The 21,394-nt window shown below is 50.9% G+C and overlaps 1 protein-coding gene across 1 annotated transcript in view; it reads left to right on the forward strand.

Annotated features, from left to right (window-relative positions):
* The window catches only part of GRM7 (glutamate metabotropic receptor 7), a 111,346-nt gene extending 97,090 nt beyond the window's left edge, over positions 1 to 14,256 (forward strand). The window contains exon 9 of the mRNA XM_031061632.1: positions 12,936 to 14,256. Within this exon, the coding sequence (XP_030917492.1) occupies positions 12,936 to 12,985 (50 nt within the window). The 3' untranslated portion in view covers positions 12,986 to 14,256. The remainder of the gene's footprint in view (positions 1 to 12,935) is intronic.
* The last annotated feature ends 7,138 nt before the right edge of the window (positions 14,257 to 21,394 follow it).

The raw sequence follows: 21,394 nt of genomic DNA on the forward strand, positions 1-21,394 counted from the left end.
TGCTGCTTCTGGTGCTGCCGGTGCTGCCTGCGCTGATTCCTGGGCTGATTCCTGTGCTGCCAGGGCTGATTCCTGTGCTGCCAGGGCTGATTCCTGTGCTGCCAGGGCTGACTCCTGTGCTGGTGCCCCCAGACCCCAGAGGGAGGCAGAGGAGTGCCAGGGCTCGTGGCAGGGCAGGCTGGGAGCGTTCCTCGTGCCCAGACCCATGCTACATTCAATGTATTTACTTTCCCTGTAGACTCCATACCACCAGTAAGAAAGAGGGTTCAAAAGTCTGTTACTTGGTACACTCTTCCACCTACTGTATAGCTTTTGCCTGCTTTCCAAAAAGGTAAGGAAAACTGAGCTTTTCTTACTTTATTCTCACATTATGATGGTGATTATGATTGTTGTGACTATTTTTATTATATACATAATTATATGAGAAATGTTCATTAGTGCAGCTGTGTTTAAAAAGAAATCTAACTTAAAAATTGTTCACAAACCCATTACCAAAAGCTGCCATGGGGGGTTTGCTGGGGAAAGGGGAGACCCTGACATGAGTCTGAGAGCTCTCCCCCTGCCCACCACTGGAGCTGGACCCCGATAAAGCCTTTGAGGATGGAATTTGTTTAAAAATGAACAAACAAATGATCAAAAGTGAATTCTGGCTCCCAGACCTGACAGCTAAGGCAGTGTTTTCTGAGTCCTCGCCAGCACCAAAGCTGGCCATGGCCCCAAAAGGTTTGAAAAGCTGCTTTTCCCCAGGGCAGCCCAGTGACACTGAGTGGGTGGAAACTGAGTGAACAATTTTTGAGGGCTGGCTTTTCCTGGTGTTGTGGCTGCCTCGTGGTGATCTGGTGATGTGTGAGCTCCTGTGATATTTGTGACTGCAGCAGCCAGGAATTCCTGCTTTCCCAGGGGCACAGAGGGGTCAGGAAGCCTTTGATACTGCACAGAAATGATTGCCAAGCATGAATAAGTATTTTTCACAGTTTTCTGTGTGCTCAGGGGCTTTGCCCAGGTACAAAAGCTTGTACCTGACCTGGTTCCTGTGCTGCTGTGCTCTGAGGGCTGGGAAAATCACTGTATTCAGCCTTCCGAGTGTTTAGCGTGGCCCTAATAGGTGAGAACTTCTATCAGCAAAGGTTGGAATGTTGCTTGAATTGAGTCTCTGAGTCACAGGAAAAGAAATTACCAATATCTCTGGCTGGTGTAAATTGCCCCAGCTCCAGCATCAATTCAGTCCTCCCGAGAGCCCAAATTGGTTTGGATTGTATTTGAACCAGGGCCATTGTGGCAGCTCCCAGCTCAGGCAGGCAGGAGGGGAGGCTGAAGCTCTCATGGACCCCGGCGTGACCCGGAGCATCCCAGGGCAGGGCTGGGCTGGGGAAATGGGACAAAGCGCCAGCAGGACAAGGGGCCACTCAAAGCCTCCTGCAAATGAAAGAGGAGAAGGAAAGGGCAGCTCTGCGGAGATGAGATTGCTAAAGGAAGGAGATGAGAAAGACAGAGATGGAAGACATCTAAATCTCAGGAGAAATAGTTTTTTTAATAGCAAACTTTTTTTAAAAATGGCACAAAAAATAATTAGGAGCTCAGATTCTAAAATTCATTTATTTCTATGTAATAGTGGGAATAATGTAAGGAATTGCTGTCTGCAAAGGCACACAAATAACTCTGTCATCCCAGTCCTATAAAAAGCAACTGGCCACTCAGATTCTTTAAGCAGATTTTAAAATTTGGTCCGGAGAAGCTTTGAAAATGCTTTTCATCCCAAACCAGGGATGCTTTGGGCTTGTGCTGGTCCTGCCAGTGCTCCTCTGCTCCAGGTTGTTTTCCATCCCAGCACTGCTGCTCCAGCTCCTGCAGCCCTGGCTGCTGCTTTCATTTGTTCTCCCAGGAATACAAAACAACAAGCAGCATGAAACAATGCAGTGTATTAAAAACAAAGCTGGCCAGCAGCAAACATCAGCCTGCTTGTAAATTGACACTTGTTCTGCTGGTAAGGTGTTTGTAGTAGGAATGAGCAGAGCTGAGCCCTGACGTGACTGTATCAATTTCTGCTTGTGATGCACAGGGAGATGGCTTTGAAAGGCTCTAAATTGTTTCCTGCGAGTGACAAATAGGGCTTCTCTGCTCCTGAGGCTGATGGAAATACCAGGCTTGGAAAACACGTGCTAGGTGTGAGGGAAGGAATGTCCATCAGTGAGCAAGGCAAGGAGGCAGCTGAGGCTTCTGCAGAGCTGCATCCTGCAGCTGGGTGTGCCAGGCTGGCCAGGCACTGCTTGGGGCAGGGAGAGCATCCCCAGCAGGTCCTGCAGGGATGGGCATGGCCGGGGCTGTGCCAGGCTCTGGGCATGGACATGGGCACCAGGCAGTGCTGGTTGATTCCAGGGTTTGGGGGACTGGACATGGATACCATGGAGTGCTGATTGATTCCAGGGTTTGGGGGGGCTGGACATGGATACCATGGAGTGCTGATTGACTCCAGGGCTTGGGGGAGCTGGACACAGACACCATGGAACGCTGATTCCAGTGGCGTTGGGAGCCAGGGCGCTGCCAGGGCTGGCACAGCCTGTGCAGCAGCGCTGTGGAGTCCCTGCCTGCCGTGGGCACAGCTGCCCTGAGGAGAAGTGCAGTTTCTGGGTTCCAGTGAGGAACTGATGTGCGAGGAGCTCTGACCTGTCTCAGACTGACCTGGGCTGCTGTTGGAAGGGGGAAATGGTTCAGGTGCCCCCCAATTCCGTGCCTGTTCTGCTCCTGCTCACAGGCCAGGCTGCCCCAGGGTGCCCCAGGCCAGGAGCAGCCCATGAGAACACCTGGGGACAGTCAGCCTTTGCAGGCTCTGGGTCTGAGCTGTGAGATGCTCTGTAGCTCATCAGCCTCCAGTGTGTGCTATGGAATCATTATTTGCTGGATTGAAGTGTCATTTTTGTTTTAAATCTGGCCAGTTTCAGCCTGAGAAAATACTCCGTGTTTAACCTCACTTGAGGGATTTTCTGTTCAGGGGAGGCTGCTAAGAAATGAGAATTTGCACTCAAAATTGATAACTGAAAGGCTTTGACAGCCCTTCACTGCATCTATTTTGCTTCTGGAACAGCTGACTGGAAAACTAAACATCACCAATTCCTTCTAATGGTGATGTGCTTATGTTAAAAGTACTGCACAGAGGTGCATCCTGCCCGTGGGCACTGCCAGGGATGCAGGGGCAGCCCCAGCTGCTCTGGGCACCTGTGCCAGGGCTGCCCACCCTGCCAGGGACAATTCCCAATTCCCAATATCCCATCCAGCCCTGTCCCGTGGCAGTGGGGGCCATTCCCTGTGCCCTGTCCCTCCATCCCTTTCCCCAGTCCCTGTGCAGCTCTCCTGGAGCCCCTCTGGGGGCTCTGAGCTCTCCCTGGAGCTGCTCCCCTCCAGGTGAGCACCCCCAGCTCTGCCAGCCTGGCTCCAGAGGGGCTCCAGCCCTCAGCAAGAACATTCCCTGCTGTCTGAGCATTTGGGGATCATGTTACTTTCTTTTTTACATCTAAAAAGAATTACTTTTGATGGTACATCCATATAGTTGCCAGCTCCCATATTAATTATCTGCAGACTGTCTCACACCTCTCATGACTGTACACAATACAAGATTGTAATGTGCAGGCAAGTGCCAGACCGTTTCCTTTTTTAAAAATTGAAATTCTGAGGGCACTTAAACCATCCCCTTCGAGTCTGATGTGTGAATAAAAACACACCCATGGCTAGAAGCACCTGGGATATTAAAAGCTGTGTAGTAGATGGATGTCTGGGAGCACAAATTAGGATTAGTTAGTGTGTAAGTATTCATTGTTCATTCCACATTTTCTGTCTTCTTCTGTGATCTTTTTCCCTGGGAAATCTTGGAGAGGAGTGAGCAGATACAGCTGTACCTCACAGACCAGTCCCTCTCACTTCTTTGCTTAACAAACTCTCAGCAGCTCTGAGTTCTCCCTTTGACTAATTTACCACTCCTTACATCCTCTGAGGGAGATTCTGTCACATCTCTGAATTGTAATATCAGGGAGAAGACACAGCTTCTGGCTCTCCTGTGTCCCACAGAGGTGGAGTGCCTCCCTTTCTCCCAGGCAGGGCAGATGTCAGGGCTCAGCCTGTGCTGCAGGGCTCCCTCCCATCCCTCCTGCCTCAGGAAAGGAGCTGGAGATAGCAGATCACACTGCACAGCCTCCCCTCCATCCCCTCCATCCCCTGAAACCACTGGAGCCCAGGCTTTGGGAGCAGCTCCCAGCTGCAGACAGCTCCCAGCAGCAGCACCAGAGGCTGGAAGGGCCATGCTTTTCACAGATCTAATGAAAATTTGGCAAGTGAGTTCAAAAAGGAAATTCTAATAATGATGGGGTAAAAAGGAGAACAAACCTCAAGCAATATTGCAGCGAAATTAATTTCTCAAACACACAAATCCAGGCAGTTTTGGTGGGCATGATTGCAAGTATGGAGAAAACTGCTCAGGTTGTGTAAGAACAGCAAAAAATCTCAGCTCCTGCCTCACTGTGTGCCTTTGGTGAGGCTGTGCAAACCTTGATGTGTTTGTCACCTTGTGGGAAGCAAACACAAAACCCCAGCAGCTCTGGGGAGGGTGGAGCAGGCAGAGAAGGAGCCCAGCCCAGCCCTGCTGTGTCCCTGCAGGGATCACTGGAGTGAGGCAGGGCTTGGTCTGTGCTCTCACAGAGTGCAAACAGAATATATTTGTGCAGGGCCTGGGTTGGTTTGGCTTTTGAGGGCCAGCAAGCAGCAGCAAATCCAAGCAAACACTCAGAAATTGGGGTTTCTGCGTGCTCCTCTCTCCCAGCACTGCTGTCACACCCGGCACTCTGGAGAGCACCACAGGGGCTGTTTCTCCTTGCTGACTTCAGGGAAGGAAATGTGGTACTGCTGTCACACCCGGCACTCTGGAGAGCACCACAGGGGCTGTTTGTCCCTTCTGGCTTCAGGGAGGGAAATGTGCATCCCCCAGAGAGCTGTGCCGTTCATTAGAGCAGAGCATCCTTTGCCCTTCCAGAGAGGTGTTTGGCTTTGGGCTGGGCTTGTTTGGGCTCTGGCAGCAGGGGGCAGAGGCAGGGGTTCCTTTCCAGCCAGGGGAAAATGAAAGAACAGGAAGGGAGCAGGTTAAACACGTGTAATGCCCATGAAGCACAGCATGGGCACAGGGAAGAGGGGAGGAAGGCAGCCCAGCCCGGCTGGGAGGTTTGCCTGAGCTGCCCTCAGTGACCCAGAGCTCTGGCTCTCAGCTGGGAGCAGTCTGGCACTGCAGCCACCGAGGTGCCTGCTCCTGCTGCTCAGGGGAAGAAGAAACAGGAAAGATAAAGTTGCCATAGTTACACCACTTGTCACGATGCTTATCATGTCCCTGGGATAAAGAGCCCTGCATTAAATCTGGGCTCTCATTAATAGCAGCTGTTAAACATTTCCAGGGTATTTGAAATCAAGACTTTCTGCTAAAAAATTAAGTGTTGATTGCAGCAAAATGGGGCAGTTTAACAGTGCAGCTCAGAGTGTAATTTTGTCAGACACTGTGTAACACAGTTGTACACCAGGAATACATTTTCCACTGAATTGAGTCTCTTGCACCTCATGAACATCCTTGATTTTCCTGTTAAGATGTTTGTTACTTGCAACCCTTTGCCAAGGAGCTGGAGCAGGCCAGCTGGCAGGAAGGGAGAGGAGTTCCTGGGGGTGAGTAAGAAAATATTGCTGTGTGATGACTGTATAACCATGGCAGGGCTGGGAGAGCTGGCAGTGCTGGAGAGAGGCTGCAGGTGACCTGAGTGTGGCCTCTGGAGCCTGGAGGGGCTGGCAAGAAAGGGGGAGAGGGAATACTGGGGGGACAGGGCAGGGGGATGGCTTCCCACTGCAAGAGGGCAGGGGGAGCTGGGACACTGGGGAGGAGTTGTGAGCTGGGATATCGGGGAGGAGTTGTGAGCTGGGATATCGGGGAGGAGTTGTGAGCTGGGATATCGGGGAGGAGTTGTGAGCTGGGATATCGGGGAGGAGTTGTGAGCTGGGATATCGGGCAGGAGTTGTGAGCTGGGACACTGGGGAGGAGTTGTGAGCTGGGATATCAGGGAGGAGTTGTGAGCTGGGACACTGGGGAGGAGCTGTGAGCTGGGATATCGGGGAGGAGTTGTGAGCTGGGACACTGGGGAGGAGTTGTGAGCTGGGATATTGGGAAGGCATTGCTCCCTGGGAGGGGGATGAAGCCCACAGCAGCTCCCAGGATGGCAGAGAAGTAAAGGAGATGTGCTGGAGCAGGGCACAGCAGTGCTGGGAGCGCAGGGCAGCCACGGAGCCCTGCTTGTGCCCAGGGGTTGGGGACAAGGCGCTGGGGACACCCTGGCAGCAGTTCAGCAGCACAGCCAGGAGGCAGAGGTGAATTGTTTTCCATCAGCTCTGACTCCAGGCCTCCTTGGGGATGTTTCAGCCATCACTCAGGTCATCATTTTAATTATGTTTCATGCAAACTGTTTTCACACTTGGCTCTAACAGCTCTCTGCAGAGCCTGGCTTTCCAGGTAAGATAACCAAAGTGCTGTTAATGACTTTGTTTTAAGCAGGTGAAAATAATTTGCTTCCATTTGTTATCTTTGCAGTCCACAGCACTCAAACAGCAGCAGTAGAAATGGAGTTGGAATTAGCAGGTTTTCTGTACCACTGGCTCCAATTAAGGAATATGAGTTGGGTTTGTTTCTTCCCTGCCATAATCTCATAAACATTTGGAAACACATTTCCTAAGCTCCTGAGCACCTTTCCAGCTCCACGTGACCTGGTGCAGGTGAGGCTCTGGGGCTGGATTGGTGTGAGCGTTGTGCAGTGGCTCCTTTGGCCCCTGGCTCCATCCCCACGTCCTCTCAGAGCAGGATTTCTGTCCCCCATCCCTGTGAGACACAAGCACAGCTCTGCCTGTGCCCCCTGCAGTCCTTCAGGGCTGGACGTGTTGATCAGCCTTCCTGCTGCCCATCCCCTGATCCTGATGGGGCAGACGCTCTCAGCTTCCCCTGACACACCAGTTGTTATCTGCAAAGCAGACAAGGAGGAGATGGGGAGAGATGCAGCCAAACAGGAGATAGGGAGACAGCCAAAGGTGCCTGAGATGGATGTTCCTCAGCAGTGCTGTGCTTCGTTGATTTTAGCTTTTATTTGGAAGGGTACAAGTAATCCTCCTCTATCAGTTTTATTTCCTGACTCAAAATCTCAATCCCATAGTTCTGTTTCTGGCACAACCCTGCAGATTTTCCAGGCCATGAACAGCCAGGCTCTGTTCTGTGACTCAAAGTCCCGTTTGTGTTGGTGGCCCAGGGGGGGAGGTTCATCTCTGCACTGGTCTCCCCAGGTGCCCCCTGGTAACCCCTCGAGGCCGAGGGGTGGCTGGAGGAGCTGATCCCTGATCTCTGAGCCCTGATCCCAGGAGCTGGAGCAGGGTCTGTCTCTGCAGGCCCTGCAGATCACCCCTGCAGTTAGCAGGGCAGCTCATTGAGGCTGGCAGAGGAACCAGCCCAGCAGAGATGGACAAGGAGCTGTGTTTGTGTGCACAGAGCTGGCCCTGGCCCTGCTGAGGGGCTCACACGTGGCCAGTGCCACCTCTGGCCAGGGACAAGCAGAGCACTGCACAGCTGGTGTTCGGGATATCCCAGCCTGACCCCATCCCGCTTACAGCCCCTGGGAATGAGTGCAGGCACACATCTGTCCTTCACCTATCACATCTGTCCTTCACCTCTCCTTGGAGCAGAGCTTAGCCCGTGCCACGGGGCTGTCTCCTGCCAGAGGAGTTTGGTGACATTCCTCAGGGATGTGTTTTGCCCAGGAGGGGCAGGTGCCCCCAGGTCTGAGCGTTGTGGCACCTGAGCCTGTCCTGTGGCTGGCACATCCAGCCCTGCCCAGCTCATCCCCAGGTGCCACCTGAGCAGTTGTGTCCCAGGAAATCCGCAATCAGGAAACAGCAGGGATGGTTTTAGCACCCTGCCCTGCCTGTTTCTGTCTGGGATGTGCTGAGGATCTCCCACACCTGGAATGCCACTGCTGCTCCTGGCTGTGCTGCTGCACCAGCCGTGGCAGGGGAGCCTGACAGCTGAGGACAGAATTTCTAGGAGAAGAAGCAACTGGGGAGGAGCACACTTCTGATGTTCTATTCGTTATTTAATTATTTAATTTACTTGCATTCTGTTATTCAAACAGGACATTGCACTGCTCCTGTGTACCAAGGCCACAGGCTGGAGGGACCCTGCAGCACAGGCAGTGCAATGGCTCTGTGCAGTGCAGCCACTGAGAGACCTGAGAAGGTGCCAGAACACTGTGGCAGCACAACAAGAGAGATGTCAAAATGTGAAAGAACAATCCATTTACATTTAGATACCAAATTTAAAATTATTTTCTCCAAGCTTCATTCCATTTGTTGGGGTTTGGGCAAGCATGTAGAATCATTTAGGCCTGTTGCTTTCATCTGGCTCTCATCTAAATTCCCCAATTTGAAGGCAGCAGAGCATGGGGAGAGCTCTGTCTTTCTGGCAGAGATCGAGGAAAAGCCACGCAGCTCCATTTTGCTTTTAGATGGACTAGGAGTAGGATTTAATAATCAGCCTCTGCTCTGCCTGGCACAAATGATATGGGCTGCTAAGCCAGAATTAAGGAAATGAAAGAATGGAAGAGAGGAGCTGAGCATTATCTGCCCCAGTGACTGCAGAGGAATCAGAGCAGGAGTTCCAGGCTCGGAGCCATCCCCATGTCCGTCCCCGCTCGGAGCTGGGAATGCTGAGATGATGTTTCATGCATTTGATAGCTCGAGATGCCTGGGGGCTGCAATAAAATTCATTTCTTGCACTGTAAATCTTTGCTCTTTAAGCATGGAAGAGGTTACAAATGCGCATAAAATTGAAGTGCAAGTGATTACATCTCGCTCTGAGTCAGTATTGACAGCTCTGCCTGGCTCTGGGGGGCTGTGGGAGCTCCTTTCTTTGTGACCTGTGCCCAAGATAATGAAAACCAGTCAAGTGATGAAACTCATAAGTCCAAAGAGGATTTTTGCTTCTGTGTATTTGTTTTTGATGTGTTACTGGCAGGGAGATGCAGCTGTTCCCCATCCTGTTCCTCACTTCTGGAAGGGTGTGGGCTGTCAGTGCCCCCACTGCTGGAAAGGACTGCGTTGTTGTGCTCTCAGGAGCACTGTTTGCTTTCACGTGCTGCTCTCAGGAGCACTGTTTGCTTTCACCTGCAGCTCTGGTGGCTGTGCTGGTGCTGGCTGAAGGTCGGACTCGCTGGTTTTTCCATCCCTGGTGGTTCTGTGTCTCTGTGGGGTCGCCTGTGCCTGTGCACAGGTCCTGGCTGTGCCCACCTGTGTCCCTCAGCGGTCCCTCCTGCTCCTTCCTTCTACTGGCATTGTCACTCTTCGCCACTAATTAGCGGGAAATTAGCAGAAAAGGGCGCTCGTCTCTAACTGTGACAGGAAACCCCTTCTTAAGGTGCTTAGGGCTCTTTTGGAAGGTGTCCTTTTTTCCCAAGGCAGTGACACGGTGCCCATGCCTCCGGAGCAGCGTTATTCGCGCACAGGCAGGCAGCAGCCGGGATCTTTCCTTCCTGCACCGCTTTGGGCGCCCAAACCCGAGGGTTAGCCCGGTGGTGCCCTGGGCATTCCCGGGATGTCCCGGCAGCGCGGATGCTGCTCTCGGCTCGCTGCCAGCGCCCCCAAAGCAGCGGCCGGCCGAGGCTGCCGTCATCCCGTGGCTATTAATTCATTAATTAATTAATGAACACGTGGATGCTGTTCGCGAGAGGCCAATCTGTGCTCGCTGTCGGAGCCGTCACCCTTTAGCAGAACAGCAGCGGAGCGAGTGAGATCTGTATCTGTCCCGTGTAAGGAGCAGGCAATGCTGCATTAAAGCGTGGCAGCGCTGATGGTTCATTAGCGTCCCCCATTTTCATGTAAATTAATTTCTTTGAGGAAAATCAAATCCATACCTGGTGCTAATTGCCGGTGACAATGATGAGCTGTGACTCAGGAGGATTCATTATCGAGGCAGACTGTGTCTCCTGAGCTGTCCAGGCCTGGGATGTGTTGGAAGTTGCACAGAGCCGCGGATTGCTGGAGCTGGTGCAGGAGCAGAGAGGGGAAATGCAGCAGAGCCACCAGGGACATGATCGCCCCTGACCTAACAGCCTTTCAACAAGGAAGGTTGTCTTTCCTCTCTGAAAATAACCCCGCGGCTTTTATTGAGCATTTCATCTGAATTACGGGTGATGCTTTTGTCAACTCCATTATCCTGGTGAGGCGGGGCCGTGCCAAGGCTTGTGTCACCGTCTCAGAGCCCATCCAGGTACCCACAGTGCTCCTTGGCCCCATCCCTTTGGCACGGGGGTTCCTGGTCCCGTTGGAAGTGAGGAAGGAGTGCTGGGGCTGAACTGGTGAGAAAACTCACCAGCAGAAGGACTGGTTTTGCTGGGAGCCCCAGTAATACTGGGGGGCACTGGAGGGGTGGCATGATCTGAACTCGCAGTGGGCGCATCTAAATTTGTCATAGAAACGCTGCTGCTCCCTGAAATTGGAGCATGTAATGGATAAAGGTGAAGTGCATCACAAAATAATACATGGAATTACTCTGCAACCTGTTCCATAATGACATTTTTTTCCCAGGCTCATTTTACCCTTCTTCAGCGTTTAATAGCATTCCCCAGTTTATTGGGTATTTGTAGTGTAGCCTTGAAGGATAATGAGTTTTATCCTGGCAGATGTTGAACACCTTCGTGTGCAGGGGAAGTTAATGGGAGCTGAAGATGATCAGCCCTCAGTGGGATCAGTCCTTGATTGAGCAGACAGCACTGACTCCGGTCTGGGGCACGAGGGAAGAGCTGAATCAGGGTTGCAGGATAATATTGCCAAGGGCTGCAGCTCCACGTGAGGTTCCTACATGTCCATCTTGGAAATACCTGGGACTAAAATCCTGTCTTTGTTTTTGTCATTGAGCACCATGGGAAATACTGGGCTGCACCCTGAGCTCTGTACTCGGAATAGTCTGAATTGCTGGGGCACGAGAGTTTCTGAGAAGCCAGCAGTGATGTCTGGCTGCTGCCTGGGAGACACCCCTGGGGGACACCACAGCCTGGCTGGGGAACTGAGGGAGCTGTGTCTGGTCTCTGAGGGCTCGGGGGAGCTTTGGGCAGAGATGCAGGGGGTGTTCAGGGCTGGCAGAGATGCAGGGGGTGTTCAGGGGCAGGCAGAGATGCAGGGGGTGTTTAGGGCTGGCAGAGATGCAGGGGGTGTTCAGGGCTGGCAGAGATGCAGGGGGTGGGCAGGGGCGCGGAGGGGAGCAGCTCGGGGGAGCTTTGGGCAGAGATGCAGGGGGTGTTCAGGGCTGGCAGAGATGCAGGGGGTGTTCAGGGCTGGCAGAGATGCAGGAGATGCAGAGGACACAGGGCAGACACTCAGAGCCCTGTGGGAGCCATGTCCTATTTGGGTCTGGTTTTGCAGAGGGGCTGAGAGGAGCCCCAGGAGACCCAAACCCAATAAAGTTTGACAAGCACATTTGCAGAACAAATCCAATTGTTGTTCTCGCCTCTCCTTCCACAGTGTCTCTTAAATCTTCTTGAGAAAGTTTAAAATGAAACACAACACATTAAAAACTTCATCCAAAGTGTGAGTGGAGTCTGCCCCAGCTTAGCAGGCTGGAAATACTCAGCAAACTGCTTAAGTTATGCCAAATTCTCCCAAAGACTGTGGGATTTAGCAAACAGTGGTTTAGCAAACTGGGATAACTGGAAATCCAGGCTCTCTTTTTGGTCTCTGTGGAGTTTAGGCTGGATATCAGGGAAAGGTTCATCCCCAGAGGGTGCTGGGCACAACTGCCAGAGCTCCAGGAGCTGCCAGGGATGCCCAGGGTGGGATCTGGGGTGTCTGTGCAGGGCCAGGGGCTGGCTGATCCCTTCCAGCTCAGAATATTCCACAATTCTGTGTCCTGGATCTGTCAGTGTTGCCGGAGTACTGCAGAACATTTGCTTTGTGTTCAGCTGCAGTTAAATATTTGCAGCTTTTCCTGACAGGAGCGTGTAGCTGCGCTCATAACCTTCTGACTGGTCTGATTTCCTTCTGTTTGCAAACAGATTGGATTTGAAGGTCATAATTAGGAAAGCTGGTTCCTTCATCCTCATATTGAAAAATTCTCAGAAGTCATAAAAGTTGAATAAGAATCAACTTTATCCATGAGAAAAGCCAAGTTTAGCCCAGGAGATTTAAGAAGTTGGAGGAAATGTCACTGTTTTTGTAAAAAAGAAATCTTAATAGGATCTGGTTGTGGTGCCTCAGCAGCACAGTCACCCAGACTGCGGGAGCCTGACAAAATCAATCCCTGCTAATTCTGTTTATTGCCAGAGCTGGAGCTGGAGCTCGGGCTAACCTGGGAGCCGCCTGCCCGGAGTCCTGTGGGTGGGAGCGGGGGGTCGGGAGCCACCGGCTGTCCCCATCCTGGTGTGTCCCCATCCTGGTGTGTCCCCATCCTGGTGTGTCCCCATCTCGGTGTGTCCCCATTCCTGGTGGGTCCCCATCCTGGTGTGTCCCCATCCTGGGCACATCCCCAATTCCTTGTGTGTCCCTAATTCCTGGTGTGTCCCCATCCTGGTGTGTCCCCATCCTGGTGTGTCCCCATCTCGGTGTGTCCCCAGTTCCTGGTGTGTCCCCATTCCTGGTGTGTCCCGTTTCTGGTGTGTCCCCATCCTGGTGTGTCCCGTTTCTGGTGTGTCCCCATTCCCAGCACATCCTCATTCCTGGCATGTCCCCATTCCGGGCACATCCCCATCCCGGGCATGTTCCCATCCTGGGCACATCCCCATCACAGGCATGTCTCCATTCCTGGTGTGTCCCCATCCCGGTGCCCCCCGAGCAGTGCCAGCCCCACCAAGGGCTCGGCCGTGGGCTCTGACCCGTGTCTGCTTCTCTTGCAGGCCCTGCTGCAAAAAAGAAGTACGTGAGCTACAACAACCTGGTGATCTAGGCCCAACTGCCGTGGGGCACGGGCCACCAGCCCACCCGCCTCGCTGAGCTCCCCGCACGGGCTCTGGGGAACCGGGCACGGGGGAGGCGAGAGGAGCCCGGCTCCAGGCCGCTCCCGGCATCTCCTCCATCGCTGCCGGCTCTGCACGGCGCTGGCCTCAGGGCTGCCATGGCCTTGGGGACACCGTGGCCTTGGGGCCTCTCCAGCCTTGGGACCGCTGTGGCCTTGGGGCCGCCATGGCCTTGGAGCCGCCATAGCCTTGGGGCCGCCGTGGCCTTGGGGTTTCTCCAGTCTTGGAACCTCTCCAGCCTTGGGGCTGCCACGGCCTTGGATCCACCATGGCCTTGGGACTGCCATGGCCTTGGGGCCTCTCCAGCCTTGGGACCACCATGGCCTCAGGGCCACCATGGCCTCAGGGCCACCATGGCCGCGCCTCAGGAGCGGCTCCCTGGGGCTGCTGCACTCGGCTGCTCTGGACTCTAATGGGCTAATTCTGTCTTTCTATGTACTTCCAGGCTGCAAGTTTTTGAACTCTCTGTACAGTTTGTGAGGATTTTTTGCATATTGCCATCCATGTTGTTCCGAGGTCACTGTTTGTTTTTGGATGCACAGTTTCCTTGAGGCCCTGTGCTCTCGGCACCTCTCAAACCAACCGACCACTGAGGATCTGAGACCTGTGTACATGACTTGTATTATTATTCTTGTATCACTGCAATCCATATACCTTATTTTTTTTAACTAAACAAACAAACAAACAAAAAAATAATTTAAAGACCAAAAACTGTGCTGGCGAAGTTTGTCCCCCCCTTCACACCTCCGATGGGCTGCAGAGGAAGCAGGAAGGATTTTTGCTGAGTTTTAGTAGAGGTCTTGATCTTTGGAATGCATGCCAGTAATGTATTTTATGGTACATGTTAATAATTTATGTTTGATATTTGTATTTGTGTTCTACTTTGTTCTTTTCTTTAAGGTATATGACTATTTTGCAATAATTTCAATGATTCTTAGGATATTTGGAGGAAAGAATATGGCTTTTACATGTCTTGAGGTTTTTCTTTGTTGATGCCCCACCATGATTGACCAGTGTGATAAGGACTTACAGAAGCATGTATGTTTTCTACTGTTTGTAATAAGTAATTTCGTTAATCTTGCTGCTTATGTGCCAATTTAGTGAAACCAATCTTTGCCGCAACCTCCTCCCTCCCTTTCCATTCTCTCGATCCTGTGATATTATCCAAGAATGTATCAATAAAGGATTTTGGTTAACTTTTTTTTATTTACTCCAATAAATATATTTTTTCAGTTGTTCCCTCCCCCTTCCCCCTTGTGACTTAACATTTATTTAATGGCATTGTCAGACATGCAGGAATCCAGCACAGAGGGGCTTGTACACAAGGAGCAGGTCTGGAGAAAGTCCTGGGGAAGCTGGCAGCTGATTGCAGGGGGAAAAGGGCTTGGAAGGGACTTCTAAAGGTCTGTCCCAACCCCGAAAGCCAAGCTGGAGTCCCTGGGTGCCAGCCTCCTGTCAGTGTCTGGTATCTGCAAAGCTGCTGTCAGCTGCTGAGGCTCCTCTGAAGGACACCACGTTCAACAGCACGCCAGACGGTAATTAGGTGAGCAATTAATCAGAGTCAATCTGCCAGGCGCAGGCTGGGTGAGCTGGGGCAGGAAAAGGGAGAAGTTGAGGCAAGAGGTGAGAGGAAACTCATTGCCTTTGCAGCACAGCACCTGCAGCACCTTCGGCATGGCGGCCACGGCTCGGCTGCGCTGATGGAGCCTGGGGAAGGTGTTTAGCCTCCCATTTTCTGCAGACAGCTTGATCACTTATCCTGATGAAGTTAATCAGCATCAGGAGGAGCTGTGACAGCTGCGACAGGGCGCAGGGAGATGAAGAGCTGGGTGTCACAGCCTGCCTGCTCTGCACGGCCATGGCCTGGGGACGTTCTGCACCTCCAATGAACTGCAGCTGACTCCGGATGGAACTCCACCAGGTAAAGGCTTTCTTAGCAACAAACTAATCACCAGCCAGCTAATAATGAAGGCAGAGGTGCTGCAGCTTTTTCCTTTCCCCACAAACACTGGGACAGAGCCAGCATTGGGCTAAATAAGTACATTGCTATCAAACAAATGTTTCTTGCCCAGAGGCTCTCTTTTTTTTTTTTTTTTCCTGAATGGAAAAAAATGGTTTATTGGTTTGGTTTTCACTTTATTTCGGTGAAGGGGGGGACTGAGGTGGAAAGAGGGAAGGGTGCTGCTGAGAGGGGGTGATGGGGAATGCGGAACCCTGGGTGCATTAATGGCTCTCTCGGAGCTGTACCTCCACAGCCATAAATCTCTTTCTGTGTGTATGTGTACACTCATGACCACTCCGTGTTACATACACGTGTCCTGGGCACATTGGGAGCCCTGGGCAAAGTCCTCAGTTTTTAGGGAAACCCTCCCATTCAATCACAAGAGGCAGAAGGGACCCTCCAGCTTTCTAAACTCCTCAGAGAGGAGTTGGGATGCAGCTGGACCCAAGCTCATCCTCACTCCCCCTCAGGATATTCAACTTTGGGACTGATGAGTCAGGCTGGCTTCAGCATTATTCACCCCAAAAGCAGCCTGACCCCCCTTCATCCAGCACTGACAGCTTTGCAGAGAGGGCCTTAGTGGAGTTGTTCTATCCCATTGCAGGCAGAGATCCTGCTACAACACAAACAGAACTGATTATCACCACATAATCCTGTCAGTTGTATTAAAATTTAAAAAAAAATGAACGCATTAGGAATTTGTTTTTTATCACTTCCACCCCTATTTTTATGCATTAGACTCTGAAGCAAGTCCCTGAGCCCAGCAAGGCTCTGGTTTAAGAGCTGACACAAGGTGAAGATGTTGCACTCTGCACTGTGGATCAATTTTTATTTTTATTTCACAAACTGCACCACACTATTACACCCACACAGCTCCTTTTCAAACACAGAACCACGAGCCTTTAACTCCATTTAGAGTCTTTTATTTTACAATTGGCTGCACTTAGCATCAGTGCAGTGTTACCATTGTTCCCATAACAGCTTCATCTCATTCCCCTCTGAGTACACACTGGTGTCATGATACTGGTTTGGTTCTTGGAGAGTTTCTGGACTGGTTTGGTTCTTGCACGGTTTCTGTACTGGTTTGGTCCCTGCAGTTTCTGTGCTGGTTTGGTCCCTGCAGAGTTTCTGTACTGGTTTGATCCCTGCAGTTTCTGTGCTGGTTTGGTCCCTGCAGTGACTCCTGGGATGCTGTGGACACCTCCATGGAGAGCTGTCCTGCTCTGGAGATCAGCCCCAGTGACAGGGATGATTCCTGGGATGCTGTGGACACCTCCATGGAGATCAGCCCCAGTGACAGGGATGATTCCTGGGGTGCTGTGAGGCAGGAGCATCCCTTGCCCTCGGGCTGTGCTGTAGGACCCAGCTGCAGAAGGAAATGTTCCCTTCCCATGGTGAGGAACTGATAAATGTGCTGTGAAAAACGCCCCTGTGATCGTGAAAGGAGAAAATTCCCCAAGAATGGGAGTGATTTTTTTTGTTGCCGTTTATTATTGAGACTGAATTACATCAAATTGTTTTGGTATGTAAATGCCAAGTTTATTGTTCATTAAAATCATTGCAGAGTTAAGCTTTCTGGGCATGTTGTATGATAGATAATGACAATTATTTAGCCCGAGTCAGAGCTTAGTCTTAATTTGTGACATTAATTGCCTTTATATATAATTAAATGCACTATAATGCTCCCATATGCAGAATCTGTGCATCCATGAAAGTGCTAATCAAACATATTTATTAATTTCTGAGAGAGCTTTTTGTCAGGGCTTTGATACAGTTGAGTGGGTTTTGGTAAATAACATTTTTTAAGATGTTTAGCAAAATATTTTGATAATTGCTTTTTGTGCTAGCAGCATAATTAATATAATTTCTAATAGATTAATAAGGGCTGAGGGGTGAGGTGCTGCTTCCATCCAGCTTTGCCTCTGGCTCCCATGGAGTCAGAATTCCATCAGCAGCCCTCAGTGTCCCAGGCCTTTCCCAAAACCACTTCGAAAGGGACATTTGGAGTGTGGTGGCTGAATACAGGTGACAAACCCAGAGTCCCAGGCAGGCTGGGCTGTGCCCTTGGCCTTGGTTCTACTTGGGAGCAAATGGATTGGAGCTTCCCCCATCTGGGGCTGCCACTTCACTGCCTGCTGCAGCGGGAGCCTGCCAATCACCAGAGCTGCCAATCACCTGCCAATCACCTGCCAATCATCATTCAGTGTGTGTGAGAAGGGTTACGGGCAGGGGGAGCACGGCTGCCTTTGCAGGGTCATTTCTGTGCCCTGGGAGCCCCAGGGGGAGCAGGGTTGCTATTTGCTCTCCTTGGTGCAGCCACAATTATTTAGTATTCATAAACAGTAATTTTAACCATTCTTTAATTTTAACAATTAAATTTTAACATTATATTATAAATTAGAAATTAAATTAGTATTTAATTTTAATTATTATTTTGTATTAATAAAAATTTATTCTCTGAAAATTGGCCAAGCACTGGAACAGGGAAGTGATGGCATTCCCATCCCTGGAAGAGTTCATCAAATGAGATGTGGCGTTTTGCAACATGGCTGATGGACATGGTGGTTGAAAGTTGGACTTCATGATCTTGGAGGCCTTTTTCCAACCCACATATTCATTTCCAGTAAATTTTATTTTCAGCAAATTCTGTTATTTTATACCACCCAAGAAGAACACCTTTTTTTCCCCATAAGAATGATCTCAGCTTTATTTTCTCCTCCAGTTTTTTGGTGCTGAGGATCTGCCTGGTGCCAGGGGGTGGCACTGGGCAGACCCACAGCCCTATTCCCCCAGCCAGTCCCTGGCTGTGCCCGGGCAATGCCAAAGCCTCTGCTCTGACCCCAGGAAGGTTCCAGCGGCCCAGAGAGGCGCACAGTCCCACACCACAATGTCAGGACGTCCTTCCTTCCCACCTGCCAACAGAACTCCCAGGCAAGAGGCTTTGTGGGGTTTATCTCAGGCTTATTGTCCCTGCAGCAGATTTATTAAACCCAGCGATGACAGCAGCTCTTTCTCCCTGTCACAAGCTTTTATCTTGTTGTTCAGAGCTGGAACCAGCACCTCGCACAACAATGGGCATCACACACATTCCAGTGAGCCCTTCAAGGCAGAACCTCAGCTAATCTGTGATGAATGCATCTCAATCTCTGCTCTTTAATTTATAAAAATCACTGTCTCCCACTGTATTGAACCATGAGATCAGTGAACCTTGCTCTTAACTTTTCAGTTGGTGTAATCCTGTATCTGCTCTCTCACGTGTGCCTTTTACATAAAATAAAATCAAATAAAGAAGTTATATGGGAGGAGAAGTGTAACCTCAGGTTTTTAAGGCAGTTTCCTTCAGCCATGTGAGTTTCTGGGTTTGTTTGCTTTGCTTTCCCTCAATATTTACACGAGAAAGTTTCAATTGCTTTGCTTTACTTAAACATTGAAGCCCTTGTGTGCTTTACTGGCATAAATATTTGTTTTATTTAAAATCTACTTAGCTGAAAGATCAACAACAGAGGAAGAAATCAGAAATTACACTGGAATTTAAGAGGAAGAACAGCAATTACCTCTGCCAAGGTGTTAACCTTTTTAAAATGCTGCTTTTGATGAGTGATGCACGAGCATGTATGAATTGTTCAAAAGTCATTTTCTCCATTTCTATCCATTTTTCTCTCCCCTTTTCTCATTCCCCTCCATGACCCCCTTCCATCCCCACTGCTGTGAGGGAGGCAGGAATTGGAGGGCAGGGCCATGGGTGATCTGGGGCCAGGGCAGCCAGGAAATCCCAGCAGCCCAACAGGAGAAGGATTTAAATTTAAATTTAAATGTATTGCCTGAAGTCTGCAAAGTCTGCCTTCCTTGCCCTCAGTTTGGGTCCCTTCCAGCTCAGTGCATTGTACAATTCTCTGAACCCACCCCACCTTTCCTTTACAGCCCCACGAAAGGGGGATCACTGGTGGTGTGTGCCCAGCCCTGCCCTGCCAGGGAGCCTGTGCTGAGCCTCTTCTGTCCAGAGAAGGACTCGGGGCCAGGCTGGCCTCCCACTGCTCCTGCACGCCGTCCCCTCTCTGCTGCCAGCAGGCACAAGGCACAGCTCTATTCCCGACACCTGGCACAGGCTTTGAGCCCTGGGATTCTGTCTCTTCTCGCAGCAGCAGCTGCAGCCATTACCTGCAGTTTTGGAGGCTTGGTTCCCCCTGCAGCCTGCAGCGTGCACCCTGCGCTGTGGCACCCTGGAACAAAACCACTCCACCTGTTTTCCCAGGATGAAAGGGGTGTGCCTGAAATCCCCTGGCTGCTTTTCCCTGCACAAATGATGGAATTAACAATACTTTCCCCCTCCCTGGGCTGACAGGGGACGTTTTTATGGGGATGCTGCTTTCCCAGCAGCAGTGAAGTGCCTGCCCAAGGCTCTGACTGGACTCTGGAGGCTGAGGGAGCCTCGGGAGGGGGCTCAGCTCTGCTCAGGGCCCTCCTCCATCCCCTGCTGCACCTCCCAGCACAGCAGGAGCCAGGCGGCTGTGCCAGGGCCAGCCGGGGGCTCCACAGGTCTCTTTCCAGGCAGAAGTGTCACTGCAACCCCATCACTGGTGCCATCATGAGGAGACTCTCGGCACATCTCATTTTTCACCTCTTGGCTGCTGCACAGGCCCACGGGACCCCAAACCCAGACAGGACACGGAGCCAAGGGCAGCTGCTGGCTGGACATTTATTATTTTATTATTATTGCAAATATTCGATTATTGCAAATATTCAATTTATTATTTCAAATATTCAGTTACTGCAAACATTCCAAATTACCCCTGAGAGCAGCAGAAGGGATTTCAGAGCCCCACGAGGGCACTGCCAGCCCTGCTCAAGCACACAATTAATGCCAACCTGCAGCAGCTCCTCAAAGCCCTTCTGGGCCTCCAGCCTCAAACAGAAATTAGCAGCTGGGTGTTCTTGTATCTTTTCCCTTCTGTCACAATGATGGATTTTTCACTTTCAAGATAACACAGTGCCTGATAGAGCCAAATATTGACAGAGGAGAGCAAGAGGCCTGTTATGATAATGGCCATAATGAAATGCTGCTTATAAAAGGATACCTGGGAATACAGAACTTTCCCTACTGTGGAACACTGATCCCCTCAAGAGGAATAAAATTGGCTTTCTTCTGCCTGCTGCACTGTACCTGTGCTTTATACCTGCAGCAGAAACACCTTTTAAGAACAAAGATCTCGAATTTTGTCACTTGCTGCCCCAGTGCTGCTTGGCTCCAAGTTCAGAAATGGGCAAACACAAAACTTGTGGGGAAATGCCAGTGCTGCCAGCCCCTGCCCATCCCCGGGCTGAGCAGAGCCCTGGTCCCTCCTGCTGGAGCAGAGCAGCCACCCCAGTGACTGCCAGGGCTCTGTGCAGAGCTGTCCCACACAGCTCCTGCATGGAAAATGGCTGTATATAAAATAGAGAGCATATATGGTTATAAATGGTTGTATAAAATATAAAACATAACCAGAACTGCCTGCTAACTTCAGAGAAAGAGCCTGCCAGGCTCTGCCAGATGAAACTCCATCACCTCAAACCTCCCTGGAGTTTTCCTGTGTAATCCATCACTAAAATGAAATTATATCAGTTACCATAGAAACATCTTGACCAATGGCCTGATGTTTTTCCCCAGGAAGTGAAATATTGTTCCATTCACACCCAGAGCTGCCCCTCTGCCAGGGCTGGTTTGGGTGAGCTGATGTTCTGCTCACTCACCCACCAGGCAAAAAGCAGAATTTTCAGCTCTCCTCCCATTCCCTGTTAGTGCCATTATTGCTGCTGCTCCTTTTTCTTATTTCTTTTTGAATAAACTGCTGAGTAGCACGGAGCTGCTCAGAGGAGCAGCAATGAATGGTTGGAACACACACCAATATCCCATGTAGGGCTCTCCATTCCCTTGGGAATTGTCTGGTCTCAGGATCCTTCTCACATTTTATAGCAAAGAAATCCCATCCAACCGCAGAGCTCTCCTGGGAGGAGAAGGAGGAGGAGGAGGAGGAGGAGGGGATAATCCCCCTCAGGCTGGAATCTGGGAAGAAGCCCCTGGGAATGGATCCCTGGGGCCAGAGGGAGGAGGTCTGAGCCCAGGGCTCCTCCAGGGGATCCAGAACCACACCAAGACACTTCCTTCCCCTTTTTAAGGCCATCCTGGGGTCCCTCAGCTTGTGGCAATAACATTTCAGTGTGGACACTCATTTATTTACACCCTGCATCCCCGGCTGTCCCGCTGGAATTCCCAGAGCTGCTCCATGGACACTGTCTGGCACCCTCCTCATGGACTTGAGCACGTTTTTCATCTCCCACAGCTGCTCAGATTCCTGCT

The sequence above is a fragment of the Geospiza fortis genome, unplaced genomic scaffold, assembly GCF_000277835.1.
Source record: "Geospiza fortis unplaced genomic scaffold, GeoFor_1.0 scaffold128, whole genome shotgun sequence".
In the NCBI taxonomy this organism is placed as follows: domain Eukaryota; kingdom Metazoa; phylum Chordata; class Aves; order Passeriformes; family Thraupidae; genus Geospiza; species Geospiza fortis.